Source organism: Pseudophryne corroboree, chromosome 1, assembly GCF_028390025.1.
Source record: "Pseudophryne corroboree isolate aPseCor3 chromosome 1, aPseCor3.hap2, whole genome shotgun sequence".
NCBI lineage: Eukaryota > Metazoa > Chordata > Amphibia > Anura > Myobatrachidae > Pseudophryne > Pseudophryne corroboree.
In genome coordinates this window covers 661,187,687-661,203,515 of record NC_086444.1, presented here as the reverse complement: position 1 = coordinate 661,203,515, position 15,829 = coordinate 661,187,687, and the positions used below count along the sequence as shown (strand labels likewise).

At 46.6% G+C, this 15,829-nt stretch overlaps 1 protein-coding gene across 3 annotated transcripts in view; it reads left to right on the top strand.

Annotated features, from left to right (window-relative positions):
- Positions 1–15,829, top strand: part of CORO2A (coronin 2A) — a 435,475-nt gene that overhangs the window by 336,157 nt on the left and 83,489 nt on the right. For all 3 annotated transcript variants that reach the window (XM_063914669.1, XM_063914671.1, XM_063914670.1), the window contains exons 5-6: positions 3,085–3,264; positions 4,577–4,693. In XM_063914669.1, the coding sequence (XP_063770739.1) occupies positions 3,085–3,264; positions 4,577–4,693 (297 nt within the window). The remainder of the gene's footprint in view (positions 1–3,084; positions 3,265–4,576; positions 4,694–15,829) is intronic.

The following is a 15,829-nucleotide window of genomic DNA, read 5'->3' as shown; positions in this document are numbered from 1 at the left end:
TTCCTCTGTGCCGACATGAGTTACATCAAGTCATGTGAAGGCACATAGGAGGCGGATGTAAATATGGCTCCCGAGGGGCGCCCCAACGGCCGCTCCTCATAGCCCTGATGCACCTCCTGCAGGGGGTTGCAGGTTAGGGGGCACCAGGTTGAAGCTTTGCCTAGGGTGCATAGAGACCTTCCACCGGCCCTGCATTTTGTTAATTGATAAAAATAAACTATTAACACTTCTATTTGTTGAAAGCATTCTTACTTTGCAGTATTTTTTCCACACCTGTCTAAAACATTTGCACAGTACTGTATATGTGCTGACAATTGTAAATGTCTCATCACATGACAGAACATGAGATATATCACATTCTGTTTACATCTACTGTGCAGCTGAATGCAAGAGTTGTTCTTGTTACACAGTTGTTACTGTATTTTGTTAGTGTGTGGGACATAAAATATGTGCATCGAGTTCCATGTTTCATCCTCCAAAATCCTGTTGATCCAGAAGAAGGGAAAGAACCTCTTTAATGATTTGTACAATTTGCCTTAAGAGAGGAAGGCTGTTACAATATTCAGATTTCATGTGGATGTGGTAATCAAATGCCCCTCTATTTATGTACCATGAGAAGAGCAGGGGCACCTAATAGTGGTCACACACAATGTATTGAAGGTGCCCTGCCACCTATGTCCTATGTTACTATTGTCCCAATTTCCCAGCAGGATTCTTGGGAGCTGCTACATGCAGCTGTTGTACTCTGGACTGGTCCTTTCTTTGACCAGCACCAGACAAATACCATGGATGTACATGGGGGGGGGGACCCAATGCTGGATTAAACCTTGTGGAGGCTCCTGGGCAGTTGAAATCTCAGCCCCCCTCGCAATTATCTTTGAATACATTTTTTATTTTACCAACCAACAGGCTACAATCGGAAAACTTTAATGGGAAGCTGATGGCTATAGTTTATATATTTGAAGTTGTTAATGGGTACTTTACATGAATATAATATTTTCTCTATAGAGTCTTTAACCACTTATCTAATGATCTTTTCCCCCTAAAAACTCTCAGAAATTGTCTTTTTTTATGAGTGAATTAAGTGAAGAACATGAATTTAGTTAAAAAAAAAGAAAACATTTTACAAAATTTCCCAAACAGTGGAACATCGGTCAGGAATACAGAAACATCGGTAATATTGTGAACATTGCAACATTACTTTTTACACCCCAAACAGCTGCAAGGTACACTGGGGGGGGGGGGGGAGGGCTTGGTTTACACTTCACCAGCGGCTGCTACCTGTATTGTCTGCAGCCGCTACGTGGGGGATCCTGCCGTGCTGACCGATCAGCAGTGATCGGCAGCACGGCAACATTGAGTGCAGGGAGGCAGAGGGACCTTCCAGTTCCCCTTATCTCAGCAGCGGAGGGAGTTTCCATTCCCTGCAGCTGCTGACACTGTTTATCTGACTGGTCGCATCCTGTGCGACCAGGTTAGATAAAGCACTTACTGGTATGGTCGCATTTGATGCCTTGCAAGTGGTTAATGTAAAGCTTTAATTTCCTTGCGTTGATTCATTTTTCTATCTTTTGAAAGCTTGATTGCAATTTTCTTTCAAGATCAAATCAGTATTATTTTGATCTGTTATCACGGGGCCCCTAAAAGGTGCGGGGCCCATAGCCTGGTGTCTACTCTGCCTGTTTGATAATCCAGTACTGGGAAATCCTACAGATTGTGGATTGTGAGTGGTCCTCTTACCCCACCTATCTCCTCAAACCTTATTTAAGATTGGTGAAATTTGAATCATGATGAATTAAAGAACCAAACAGAGGTGCTAATTCAGGTTGTATCGCAAATCGCGATCCAACTGGAATTATTACGATCGCCCAGCGGCCGCATGTGCAGCGCCCATCCTGCGCATGCGCCTGCACTTTCTGTGGGGAGCCGCAGAAAAAGCGATTGCCACTGCCTGTCAATCAGGCAGAGGCAGTTGCGGGGCGAGGGGGGCGGGCAACGCTCCATTTCCATGGAGGAGACGGAGCATTGCGAAAGCGGTGCGGTGCGAGCGGGGGGCGGAGTTGGCCGAACAGGGGCTTGTCATGGGCGTGTAACGTTACACAGCCTCCGTGATCAGGGAGAAGTCGGCGGGTCTCCTGTGGGCGCAGCTAAGCTGCGCAGGCAGGAGGCTTCCAGCATTTCTACTAACAAGCAGAAATTGCGATCACTCGCAATTTCTGCTTGTTGAAGGGGGGGGGGGGGTGCGGTCAGCATGCTGGGTGGCCTTACCCAGCGATGGGCGGCCCCCCGCATGCTAGGAAAAGAATAGCAAATTCTGCTGATTAGCAGAATTTGCTATCCTTACTGCTCTAACCATGGTAACATTTCTGAAACTTTAGTATGTAGAAATTTCTGGTAATCAAATTTAAGGATTTAGTGATATTAAATATGGTAAAGTATCAGTAGAGCAGTACTTAATCCAACATGTTCTAAATCATTTCAGTTTATTCTGGATTTCTGTTTGAAATAGGAGTTAGCAAACAGGCTGAGAGATAGCTTTTATGGACAGGATAAGTATCACTTTAGTATATCTAGTATCTAGTACTCTATTTGTAGTATAATGCATTTTGCATCTAGAAAATGCATGTACAATGGGGGTAATTCCAAGTTGATCGCAGCAGGAAATTTTTTAGCAGTTGGGCAAAACCATGTGCACTGCAGGGGAGGCAGATATAACATGTGCAGAAAGAGTTAGATTTGGGCCGGTTATTTTATTTCTGTGCAGGGTAAATACTGGCTGCTTTATTTTTACACTGCAAATTAGATTGCAGATTGAACACACCCCACCCAAATCTAACTCTCTCTGCAAATGTTATATCTGCCTCCCCTGCAGTGCATATGGTTTTGCCCAACTGCTAACAGATTTCCTGCTGCGATCAACTTGGAATTACCCCCAACGTGCTTTGATATATGCTAAATACTAAAGTTATTCTAAGAGTAATCCAACATACAGCAGTATATTACATCATCACCAAAGAAAAGATGTATTAAATAAACTTGTATAAATGGCAGATAACTGATTGTATGTATATGGTTATTTTGCAGATCCTGATATGGAATCTTGACAATGACGACCCAGTAATATACAGTCCTGTCAGGACGATAGAGTGTCATAAAGATGTCATTCTCTCTCTATCATTCAATATGGATGGAAGCCTTTTAGCTACTTCTTGCAAAGATAGAAAAGTTAGAGTAATTGATCCCCATAAAGGACGTGTTATACAGGTTTGCATGTTACCATTGTCATTTGTTAATTATTAAATTAGTGTCCATTATTAACCTTTACATCTGCTTCTGAATGTCAGAGTACAAGGAGGCTCTAACAACTGCTGTATATTTCTGCTCAGCTTTTCTGTATAATCTTATACTAAGGTCAGCTTACATCTCAGTGCGACCTTTTATCAAACATAATTGATTTTTTTTTATCTTGTACTAAATGTACTAATCCAATTATGGATGATGCATATTACTGAAATGTTCGGTTGTGCACATATTTTGCCCATTTCTGTACCCTCAAAATTTCTACATTTCCTGTTCACCTCTATGGGGTGCGAGTATAAAATAGCGGGGGTGCCGCCCGTGATGTACAATGCGAGAATGGCACTTTGCAGCCATTTCTTTTTATTGAAACTCCCAGAAAGTTTCTGGATCAATTAATGTTATACACAATGCTTATTTCTGATCTAAACACTTATCAACAATATATTTTGGTTTATCAGTCAGGGCGGCATGTACTAACCATTTGCTGTACATTCCGCCACACTTCGCATTGATACTAATCGTATATGTATGAACATATATGATTAGTATTGGAAAGGACACCTCATCTGATAAGAACTGTCCTTTACGATGCTGGCACTTTCGGGTTTAGGTTGCGGGAGTGGAAGAGGGATGTGATTTGATCCCTCTCAGAGCACAATGCGGTAAGAAGCCTATCATTTTCTATTGGGTTACGCCACCCAAAGATGGCATTACCCATCCCAACTAGTACCGGTATTGCCGGGCTTAGTACATGTGGGAAATGCGGCCAAAGTCTGAAAATGAGCTTTTGACTGTATTTCCCCTTTAGTACATCCTGCCCACAGTGACAGTTTGTAAGGGCCAACATGAGTTGTAGTGACTGCACAACTTCTGATGTAAATGGAACTTTGTGTAGTCCATACTTGCCTACTTTTATAGTCTACCCTCCTGCGGGAAATGGCAAAGTTATTCATGTTACGGCTCAGACCCACTGCAAAATGCTGCTTTTCACGGATAGGACAGTGGGAGACGGGGCATGGGTCCCTCTGCCTCCTATGAATAGACGTTGTGCGCATGCACAAAGCAGAGCAGCGAGTGATAGAGAAGCCTCCCAACTGCGCACCCCTCCCATGCGGGACACTGCGGGCCGCGGGAGGGACAGTTAAAAAAAAGCGTGACTGTCCCCGCGAAAATTAGGACAGTTGGGAGGTATGCATAGTATATGTACACTTCCCTTTCACTTTAAAAACAGCTTGTCATAACATGATGCTTATCAGACATCTCATCATTGTTACAGGAGTCAGATGGCAAGTCTCACAAAGCCAGCAAAGTTTTGTTTCTGGGAAACACGAAAAGACTCATTTCAACTGGGACATCCCACTGGAATAACAGACAAGTTGTCCTTTTGGATCAAGTATGTGTAATTAACTATCATGCAACACAACAGCTCAGTGTTCTGAAACTGTATGGGGACTAGATGAAATTACATTAGCCAACTATAAAATACAGCTCAGACAGTAATCAACTTTGAATCTTTTTAATATCTGATACCCAAAAAGGGCTATTTATAAAACACCTAGTTATGCATAGTATACTTGCCTGATTTATGTTTGTAAGTAAAGCAAGACAGCAAGCAACTGGGCAAAACCATGTTGCACTGCAGGTGGGCAGTGGTGGATTTCCCATCAGGGAAGTGCCTATGGGCACCACTTGCTGAGGGAAGCACAGCAGGCTGCTGCCCCCATCCCCCCCTACCCCCTTCCTAGCCGCATCTGACAGGAGAGTGGGATGATGGATGTGAGGTTGGGGAAGAAAGGGAAGATTCCGCACAGATACACGTACATACCTCTGTATAAGACGAAGGAATATGAGTCCAGAGTATGGCGTGAAGGCTTCGACCTCCCCAGGTGCATTGACCACACACTCATCTCCTACCTGCATGGGGAGCATCTGGAGGCTGAACTGCTCTGTCTCAGAGACCAGCAAGGGCAGCAGGCAAGTAAGAAGTAATGCAGAGCAGCACTCACCTGCCCGCAGTGGTGTTCTCCAGCCTCCGGCAGTGCCATAGTATTGAGTGCCACATGTGCCCCCCAAGTGCATCTGCCAGCTGGATAGGGACAGCTTGCGCACCATCAACAGCCAGAGTGCAGGTGGTTGTGCACAACAAATGTGAGGAGGAGAGAGCTTGGGATGTTGGGAGGAAGCACCAGTATGGGACACTAATAATAGCATCTGATCATGCAAAGCCCCTGCAAAACACACCTACCAGTCCTAGCCACTATGCAGAGTGAGGGTGACACAAGGGTCTTCGCAGAAAGCCTGTACCTCCAGGCAGGTTACTCTTCTTCCTAGGGACATAGGGCCTAATTCAGATCTGATCGCTGTGCTGCAAATTTGCAGCGGTCTGGGAGAGTGGAAACCCGCCCCGTGCTAGTGAGCGAATGCATGTGTACGCGTGCGAAAACTTCACCAGGCAGCGGACATCTGCAAATCCGTTCACAACTCACTCACCATCGAATGATTTTTCTATACTGTGCAGTCTGTGCGCAGCCCAGGACTTACTCCTACAGTGTGATACAGACAGGCTGATCGGTTCCGGAGCTGATGTCACACACCCTCCCTGAAAACGCTTGGGATTGCCTGCATTTTCCCTGACACTCCCAGACAACGGCCAGTTACCACCCCCAAATGTCTTCTTCCTGTGAATCACCTTGCGAATGCCATGCAATCTAAATTTTTGCACCATCCTGTCGTTGTTTGGCATTGCGCCTGCAGTTTGCGGTGCATGCGCAGTCATTCGATAATCGGCCACTGTGCGATTTCACACAACAGCGATCAGGTCTGAATCGGGCCCATAGCTGCAAGTCCAGGCAGGGAGACACAGAGGAAGAAGATACTTTCCTGTCAGTGGTAGATGCCATGCAAGCTCTTCCAGACTCAAAGGGGGTAAGAGGTTGATAATGGGGCAGTGAGCAGTAAGGGAAGCCCCCTAAATCCTCTGCTGCAGCTGGAGTAGATGGAACATGTTCAGGGAGATATCTAAACGAAAGTATAAAAATAAAGCTGCCTGACATTTGTGGGCTACATGCGAAAACAGACAGTATTTGCCATGCACAGAAAATATATAAATGTATTTGCTCCCCTTACATGGCAACATGGTTTGTTCCAGACAGTTAATGTTGTTGTTGTTTTTGTTTTGCTTTACTTACAAACATGAATCATGCCTTTAGTATTCACTACTATTTCTCTAACATCCTAGAGGATGCTGGGACTCCGTAAGGACCATGGGGAATAGACGGGCTCCGCAGGAGATAGGGCACTTTAAGAAAGCTTTGGATTCTGGGTGTGCACTGGCTCCCTCTATGCCCCTCCTCCAGACCTCAGTTTTACACTGTGCCCAGGGGGAAATGGGTGCACTGCAGGGAGCTCCCCTGAGTTCTCTGCCTAGAAAGCATTTTTGTTTGGATTTTTTTCTCTATTTTTTACAGGGAGCACTGCTGGCAACAGGCTCCCTGCATCGAGGGACTGAGGAGAGAGGGGCAGACCTACTTAAATGTTAGGCTCTGCTTCCTCGGCTACTGGACACCATTAGCTCCAGAGGGGGTGAACACAGGTTCGTCCTGGGCTTTCACTCCCAGAGCTGCGCCGCCGTTCTCCTCACAGAGCCAGAAGAAAAGAAGTCAGAAGACGTCTCAGGCGGCAGAAGCCTTCAGAGCTTCACTGAGGTAACGCACAGCACTGCAGCTGTGCGTCATTGCTCCACACACCTCACACACTCCGGTCACTGTAAGGGTGCAGGGTGCAGGGGGGGCGCCCTGGGCAGCAATATAAACACCTCTCCTATGGCAAAAGACTATATACATGTACAGGTGGGCACTGTACATGTATATAAAAGAGCCCCGGCCATTTTTTAATAACTTTGAGCGGTACAGAAGCCCGCCGCCGAGAGGGCGGGGCTTCTCCCTCAGCACTCACCAGCACCATTTTCTCTCCACAGCACCGCTGAGAGGAAGCTCCCCGGACTCTCCCCTGCTTTACACACGGTGAAAGGGGGTTTTGAAGGAGAGGGGGGGGCACATAATTGCCGTTTTATTACTACACAGCGCTACTGGGGAAAAGCATTCTGTGTTTCTTTCCAGGGGTATAGCGCTGGGGTGTGTGCTGGCATACTCTCTCTCTCTCTGTCTCTCCAAAGGGCCTTAAAGGGGATACTGTCTTCAGAAAAAGAGTACGCGTGTGTCGACATGTTTGACGAGGAAGGCTCGCTTAATGTGGAGGGGGAGTGCTTGAATGTCAGGTCGCCGTCGGCAACGCTGACTCCGGACTGGGTGGATATGCTGAATGTCTTAAATGCAAATGTAAATTTACTGCATAAAAGGTTAGACAAGGCTGATGCTAGGGATCAGTCAGGTAGCCAGACCATGCCTGTTCCTGTGGCGCCAGGACCTTCGGGGTCTCAAAAGCGCACCATATCCCAGGTCGATGACACAGATACCGACACAGATACTGACTCTAGTGTCGACTATGAAGATGCAAAATTACAGCCGAAGGTGGCAAAGGGTATTCGTTACATGATTATTGCCATTAAAGAGGTTTTGCATATCACTGAGGAACCCCCTGTCCCTGACACGAGGGTACACATGTGTAAAGGGAAAAAGCCTTAGGTCACTTTTCTGTCCTCATTTGAGCTAAGCGAATTGTGCGAAAAGGCTTGGGAATCTCCAGATAGGAGACTACAAGTTCCCAAAAGGATTCTTATGGCGTATCCTTTCCACAAAAGGATAGGATACGATGGGAATCTTCGCCTAAAGTAGACAAGGCGCTGACACGCTTATCCAAGAAGGTGGCACTACCTTCTCAGAATACAGCTTCCCTCAAGGATCCTGCTGATCGCAAGCAGGAAATTACCATGAAGCACATTTACACACATTCAGGTACTATTGTTAGACCGGCTATGGCGTCGGCCTGGGTTTGTAGTGCTGTCTTGGCATGGGCAGATTCCTTATCTACGGAGCTTGACACCTTAGATAGGGATGCCATTTTAATGACCATAGAGCATATCAGAGATGCTGCCTTGTATATGAGAGATGCTCAAAGAGACATTTGTTTACTAAGCTCCAGAATAAACGCTATGTCTATTTCTGCTAGGCGACTCTTGTGGACCCGACAGTGGACGGGAGACGCCGACTCAAAGCGGCATATGGAGTCATTGCCTTACAAGGGGGAGGAGTTGTTTGGAGACGGCCTCTCGTACCTTGTCTCTACTGCTACGGCCGATAAATCGAATTTTTTACCTTATGTTCCCCCGCAGCATGCTAAGAAGGTACCCCATTATCAGATGCAGTCCTTTCGTTCCAATAAGAGCAAGAAGGTACGGGGATCGTCCTTTTTTGCCAGAGGTAAAGGCAAGGGAAAAAAGCTGCACGCAGCTAGTCCCCAGGAGCAGAAGTCCTACCCTGGATCTGCAAAGTCCGCCGCATGACGCTGGGGCTTCCCGGGGGGAGGCAGATCAAGTGGGGGCACGTCTTCAATTTTTCAGCCACGTCTTGTGGATCCCTGGGCATTAGAGATTGTTTCTCAGGGATACAGACTGGAATTCGAAGACATGCCTCCTCGCCGGTTTTTCAAATCGGCTCTGCCGACTTCCCCGTCAGAGAGGGAGCTAGTGTTAGCTGCAATCCAAAAATTGTATATTCAACAGGTGATAGTCAAAGTTCCTCATCTCCAACAAGGAGAGGGATATAACTCAACCCTGTTTGTGGTCCCGAAACCGGGCGGTTCGGTCAGACCAATTTTAAATCTAAAATCCATGAACCTGTACTTGAAGAGATTCAAGTTCAAAATGGAATCACTCAGGGCGGTCATCGCCAGCCTGGAGGGAGGGGATTGGATGGTGTCACTGGACATAAAGGATGTATACCTTCATGTTCCGATTTCCCCCCCTCACCAGGCGTTCCTGAGATTTGCAGTACAGGACTGTTACTACCAATTTCAGACGTTGCCATTTGGGCTTTCCAGGGCCCCGAGAATTTTCACCAAGGTAATGGCGGAAATGATGGTGCTCCTGCGCAAGCAGGCTGTCACAATTATCCCATACTTGGACGATCTCCTCATAAAAGCGAGCTCTCGGGAGAAGTTGCTGGACAGCGTGTCTCTGTCCATGAAGACGTAGCAAATGCACGGCTGGATTCTCAATATACCGAAGTCCCAGCTAGTCCCTGCAACGCGTCTGACCTTTTTGGGTCTGATTCTAGACACAGACCAGAAGAGGGTTTTTCTTCCAATGGAAAAGGTTCAGGAGCTCATAGCCCTGGTCAGGAACCTATTGAAGCCAAAAAAGGTTTCAGTGCATCATTGCACACGGGTTCTGGGGAAGATGGTGGCTTCATACGAGGCCATCCCCTTCGGCAGGTTCCATGCGAGGACCTTTCAATGGGACCTATTGGACAAATGGTCCGGGTCCCATTTACAAATGCATCAAAGGATAACCCTGTCTCCCAGGACCAGGGTATCTCTCCTGGGGTGGCTGCACAGTGCTCACCTACTAGAGGGTCGCAGGTTCGGCATTCAGGACTGGGTCCTGGTGACCACGGACGCAAGTCTCCGAGGCTGGGGAGCGGTCACGCTAGGAAGAAATTTCCAAGGTCTCTGGTCAAATCTAGAGACTTGTCTCCACATCAACGTCCTGGAGTTGAGGGCCATATACAACGCCCTACGTCAGGCGGAGGAATTGCTTTGGGACAAACCGGTTCTGATTCAGTCGGACAATGTCACGGCAGTGGCTCATGTAAACCGCCAAGGCGGAACAAGGAGCAGAGTGGCCATGGCAGAAGCGACCAGGATTCTACGCTGGGCGGAAGGCCATGTAAGCGCACTATCAGCAGTGTTCATCCCGGGGGTGGACAACTGGGAGGCGGACTTCCTCAGCAGGCTCGACCTGCATCCGGGAGAGTGGGGACTTCATCAAGAAGTCTTCGCACAGATCACGGGTTGGTGGGGACTGCCTCAGATAGACATGATGGCATCCCGTCTCAACAAAAAGCTAAAGCGGTATTGCGCCAGGTCAAGAGACCCTCAGGCGGTAGCGGTAGACGCACTGGTGACACCTTGGGTGTTCAGATCGGTCTATCTGTTTCCTCCTCTACCTCTCATACCCAAGGTGTTGAGAATAATAAGAATAAGCAGGGTCAGAACAATCCTCATTGTTCCAGATTGACCACGGAGGACTTGGTATCCGGAGCTGCAAGAGTTGCTCACAGAAGATCCGTGGCCTCTTCCTTTAAGGCAGGACCTGCTGCAGCAGGGGCCCTGTCTGTTCCAAGACTTACCGTGGCTGCGTTTGACGGCATGGCGGTTGAACGCCGGATCCTAGCGGAAAAAGGGATTCCGGAAGAGGTCATTCCTACCCTAATCAAGGCTAGGAAGGACGTGACATCGAAACATTATCACCGTATATGGCGAAAATATGTTTCTTGGTGTGAGGCCAGAGCTGCTCCTATGGAGGAGTTCCATTTGGGCCGTCTACTTCACTTCCTTCAAACAGGAGTGAATTTGGGCCTTAAACTAGGGTCCATAAAGGTCCAAATTTCGGCCTTATCCATTTTCTTTCAAAGAGAATTGGCCTCTCTTCCTGAAGTACAGACTTTTGTTAAGGGGGTGCTGCATATTCAGCCTCCTTTTGTACCTCCGGTGGCGCCTTGGGATCTTAACGTGGTATTACGTTTCCTCAAGTCCCCTTGGTTTGAACCACTCAAAACAGTGGAGTTGAAATACCTCACTTGGAAAGTGGTCATGTTGTTGGCATTAGCTTCGGCAAGGCATGTTTCAGAATTGGCGGCTTTATCACATAAAAGCCCATACCTGGTTTTTCACGTGGATAGGGCGGAGTTGAGGACTCGTCCTCAATTTCTGCCAAAAGTGGTCTCATCTTTTCATATGAACCAACCTATTGTCGTGCCTGTGGCTTCCTGGGACTTGGAGGATTCCGAGTCCCTGGATGTGGTCAGGGCTTTGAAGATTTATGTGACCAGAACAGCAGGGATCAGGAAGACTGAGGCTCTGTTTGTTCTGTATGCGGCCAACAAGGTTGGCGCTCCTGCTTCAAAGCAGACTATTGCTCGCTGGATCTGTAACACGATTCACCAGGCGCATTCTACGGCAGGATTGCCATTGCCTAAATCGGTTAAGGCCCATTCCACTAGGAGGGTGGGCTCGTCTTGGGCGGCTGCCCGAGGCGGTTGTGCCGAGCAGCTACTTGGTCGGGGACAAACACCTTTGCAAAGTTCTATAAATTTGATACCCTGGCTGAGGAGGACCTCCTGTTTTCTCAATCGGTGCTGCAGAGTCATCTGCACTCTCCCGCCCGTTTGGGAGCTTTGGTATAATCCCCATGGTCCTTACGGAGTCCCAGCATCCTCTAGGACATTAGAGAAAATAAGATTTTACACTTACCGGTAAATCTATTTCTCGTAGTCCGTAGAGGATGCTGGGTGCCCGTCCCAAGTGCGGACTTCTTCTGTATGACTTGTATATAGTTATGGCTTACATAAGGGTTATGTTGTAGTTTTATCGGTTGGACCGAGGCTATGTTGTTGTTCATACTGTTAACTGGGTAGTTTATCACAAGTTATACGGTGTGATTGGTGTGGCTGGTATGAATCTCGCCCTTAGATTTACAAAAATCCTTCCTCGTACTGTCCATCTTCTCTGGGCACAGTTTCCCTAACTGAGGTCTGGAGGAGGGGCATAGAGGGAGGAGCCAGTGCACACCCAGAATCCAAAGCTTTCTTAAAGTGCCCTATCTCCTGCGGAGCCCGTCTATTCCCCATGGTCCTTACGGAGTCCCAGCATCCTCTACGGACTACGAGAAATAGATTTACCGGTTAGTGTAAAATCTTATTATATCCATTATAATGTGAAATTGTGAACTAGCGATGAGTGGCTGAAAGGGTCATGTTGACACAAATAATATAATTTATAGCACTGTCATGTCCACGTTTCTGAATGTTGGCTACTCTGTAGAGATATTTATTTGAATTATTATTGAACACTGGGGATACTCTTTTGATGGTGACTGTGGGTCCAATTCAGACCTGATCGCTGCTGTGTGTTTACGCACAGCGGGCGATCAGCAATAGACTGCGCATACGTATGCACCGCAATGCGCACGCGCGTCACCAAACAACAGCAGGCATCGCCGGTCAGTGACAGGCTGGTCGAAAATTCTAATGTACAGCCATTCGCTGATTGACAGACAGAGGCCATTAGTGGGTGGTAACTGACTGTTTTCTGGGAGTGTCAGGAAAAACGCGTTCCCAAGTGTTTTCAGGGAGGGTATGTGATGTCAGCTCCAAAACTAATCAGCCTGCTCTCATCACACTGTAGGAGTAAGTCCTGGGCTGCGCACAGACTGCACACAGTAGAAAAATCATTCACTGGTGAACGAGGTGCGAATGGATTTGCAACTGTCCACTGACTGAGGGATTTTTAGCAGCTCGGCGTACACATGCGATCGCACACTTGCACGGCGAATAGACACTCCCCTTGGGCGGCGACTGTCTGATCGCAGGACAGCAATTTTAGCAGCACAGTGATCAGGTCTGAATCACCCTCTGTGTTCTATAATGTATATGTTTAGCATTGAACAGAAAAGTGGACAAATTACCTTTTGTGGATGAGTCTAGTAATGGTAATCACACCCAGTCACCTTACAGTGGTGTCACTTATGATGTTCTATATGTATATTCACTCCTTATTTGTTGTTTTTTGTTTTTTTTTCAATCTTTTGCTTTTTATGAATTAAAGATAACAAGAAACTGAGGTCTCCATAAGATATATAAAATTGAACATAGAAGCCCTACTATACAGTATATGTATTTTTGTATTGGCTGATGACAGCGGATATGATTAGTGATGAACTGGCAAATTAATAATCACCATACTAAGAAGCTATTATTTGTTCGTGCCAGCCATTAAATGTACCCGGTTTACTATAGCTAACATATTTTCATGTTGCTAGCGTCTTAAAAATGTGCTTCCAAAATATGACCTTATTCCACTCATACCTCATGCTATGTTATGCGCAATTTTCAGCTGTATAATGTTATTAATTTTGTTTAAAAATGCCCAGTTTCATGTACATACAGATGTGTCCTCATACACTAATGGCGCAGTCACGTCAAACAGTCCCATGTGACTCTGCTTGCGACAAGCATATTCTTTGCATCTTTTTCACTTGAATGTGCGTCTTAGTCGCAATGCAATGTGACACAGCTGCTTCACAAGGCTGCACTGATTAATTTGATATGCCACACTTGTACATCTGTGTGCGACAGAGTCTGAATCTGTATAGGAAGTGCTATGAAGCAGCAGCTGCAGCTTTTTCTCACGCCAAGTTCCGTTGTGCTTCATCTGCATTTTTGACAAATGAACTTAAGATGCAAATTTAAAGAAAAAGTTGCTATGCTACACCACTCCCAACGGCTCACTCGTGCCAGGCTTCTCGCAGCTAGGTGTATGAGAGGACACATCAGTAACTTGTTTAGAGAAGTCATTTGACTCACCTGACACTGCTAAGAGAGGGTCTCATTTACGAACAGAGGCACAACATGGAATAAGGTGCAACTATATGGGTGGACCATTTGTCTACATGCATACAAAACTACAGTGTTTTTAGATGTGCATCCAGTGTGCTTTTTATAGAAGACCCAGTGGTTCAAATAACCGTCATTGGAGATCTTTCTGTACTTTATCTCCACATGGCACAGATGAGCCCTCTAGTGGTGCTACCTGCTTATGGCACACTGCATATGCTTTTTTCTGAAGTTTGTCATGCAAATTAAACAAAGAGATACACTAGAATTTTTCCAAAGCATCCACATATAATTCTAGCTTTAAATTGTTACCCGGGAATCTGAGACCTATACATCAGCCTGATGCGTATTACAAAATTAAATTTAGGGTTGAAATACAGAATTATATTGTATTGCCAGCTTCAAATGGTCTTTGCCGTTTATTGTTGCTATGGAACGGGTATCTAAACCGGCATTACTGCACAGACTTGTGTGTAAACATGTAATAACTCAAATGATCTTTTAAAAATATTTTTTATTTCAGAAAAAAGGAGATTTATGGTAAGACTTACCATGGTTAAATCTCTTTCTGCGAGGTACACTGGATTTCACAGGGAATAACATCGGGGTGTAGATCTTGATCTTGATCCGAGGCACCAACAGGCTAAAAGCTTTGACTGTTCCCAGGATGAACCGCACCGCCTCCTCTATAACCCTGCCTCCGTGCACAGGAGCTCAGTTTTGTTAACCAGTCCAATGCAGTAGCAGGTAAAGAGACGGTAGATATTAATCACATAGAACCACGTTCTCACGACAGGAGAAGGGACCAGCGGCTAATGCCATACAAACCCAAAAAAGCTAAGTGCGTCAGGGTGGGCGATCTGTGAAATCCAGTGTACCTTGCAGAAAGAGATTTAACCATGGTAAGTCTTACCATAAATCTCCTTTTCTGCAGCGGGTTACACTGGGATTCCACAGGGAATTATATCGGGGATATCCTAAAGCAGTTCCTCATGGGAGGGGACAAACTGAACGGGCACAAGAACCCGGCGTCCAAAGAAAGCATCCTGGGAGGCGGAAGTATCGAAGGCATAGAACCCGATGAACGTGTTCACAGAGGACCACGTAGCCGCCGTGCACAATTGTTCAGCGGACGCGCCGCGGCGGGCACCCAAGAATGTCCAACAGACCGAGTAGAATGGGACTTGATAGCAGCAGGAGCTGGGTTACCAGTCTGCGCATAAGCTTGTGCAATCACCATTCTAATCCATCTGGCCAAGATTTGCTTGTTTGCTGGCCAGCAATGTTTGTGAAAACCAAACCGTATGAAGAGGGAATCTGACCTACTGATAGAGGCAGTCCTCTCCACATATATACGGAGAGCCCGTACCACAACCAAAGACCGCTCTTTGGAGGACAAACCAGAAGAGATAAAGGCCGGAACCACAATCTCTTGGTTAAGGTGGAAAGATGACGCCACCTTAGACAAATACTGCCCGGCCATGGTGAAATATCAGAAAGGGTGGACGACAGGACAAGGTGCCTAGGTCAGACACTCTCCTAGCAGAGGCAATAGCCGAGAGAAACAGGACCTTAAGCGTAAGCCATTTCAGGTCCACAGACTCAAGAGGTTCAAATGGAGACTCTTGCAGGGCGTTAAGAACAACAGACAGATCCCATGGATCCACAGGAGGGACATTGGGAGGTCGTATCCGTAGAACAGAAGGTATGAACGGCAGGAATAAACGCAATCTTCCTCTGAAACCACACTGACAAGGCAGAAATATGAACCTTTAGGGAGGCCAGATGAAGGCCTAAGTCCAGGCCTTGTTGCAGAAAAGCCAGAAGCCATGAATTTCTGAACTTATAGACATCGTAGTTCTTAGCAGCACACCAGGTGAAGTAAGAGTTCCAGACCCTGTAGTAAATCCGAGCCGAAGCTGGTTTGCGGGCCTTCAGCATAGTTTGGATGACTGCCT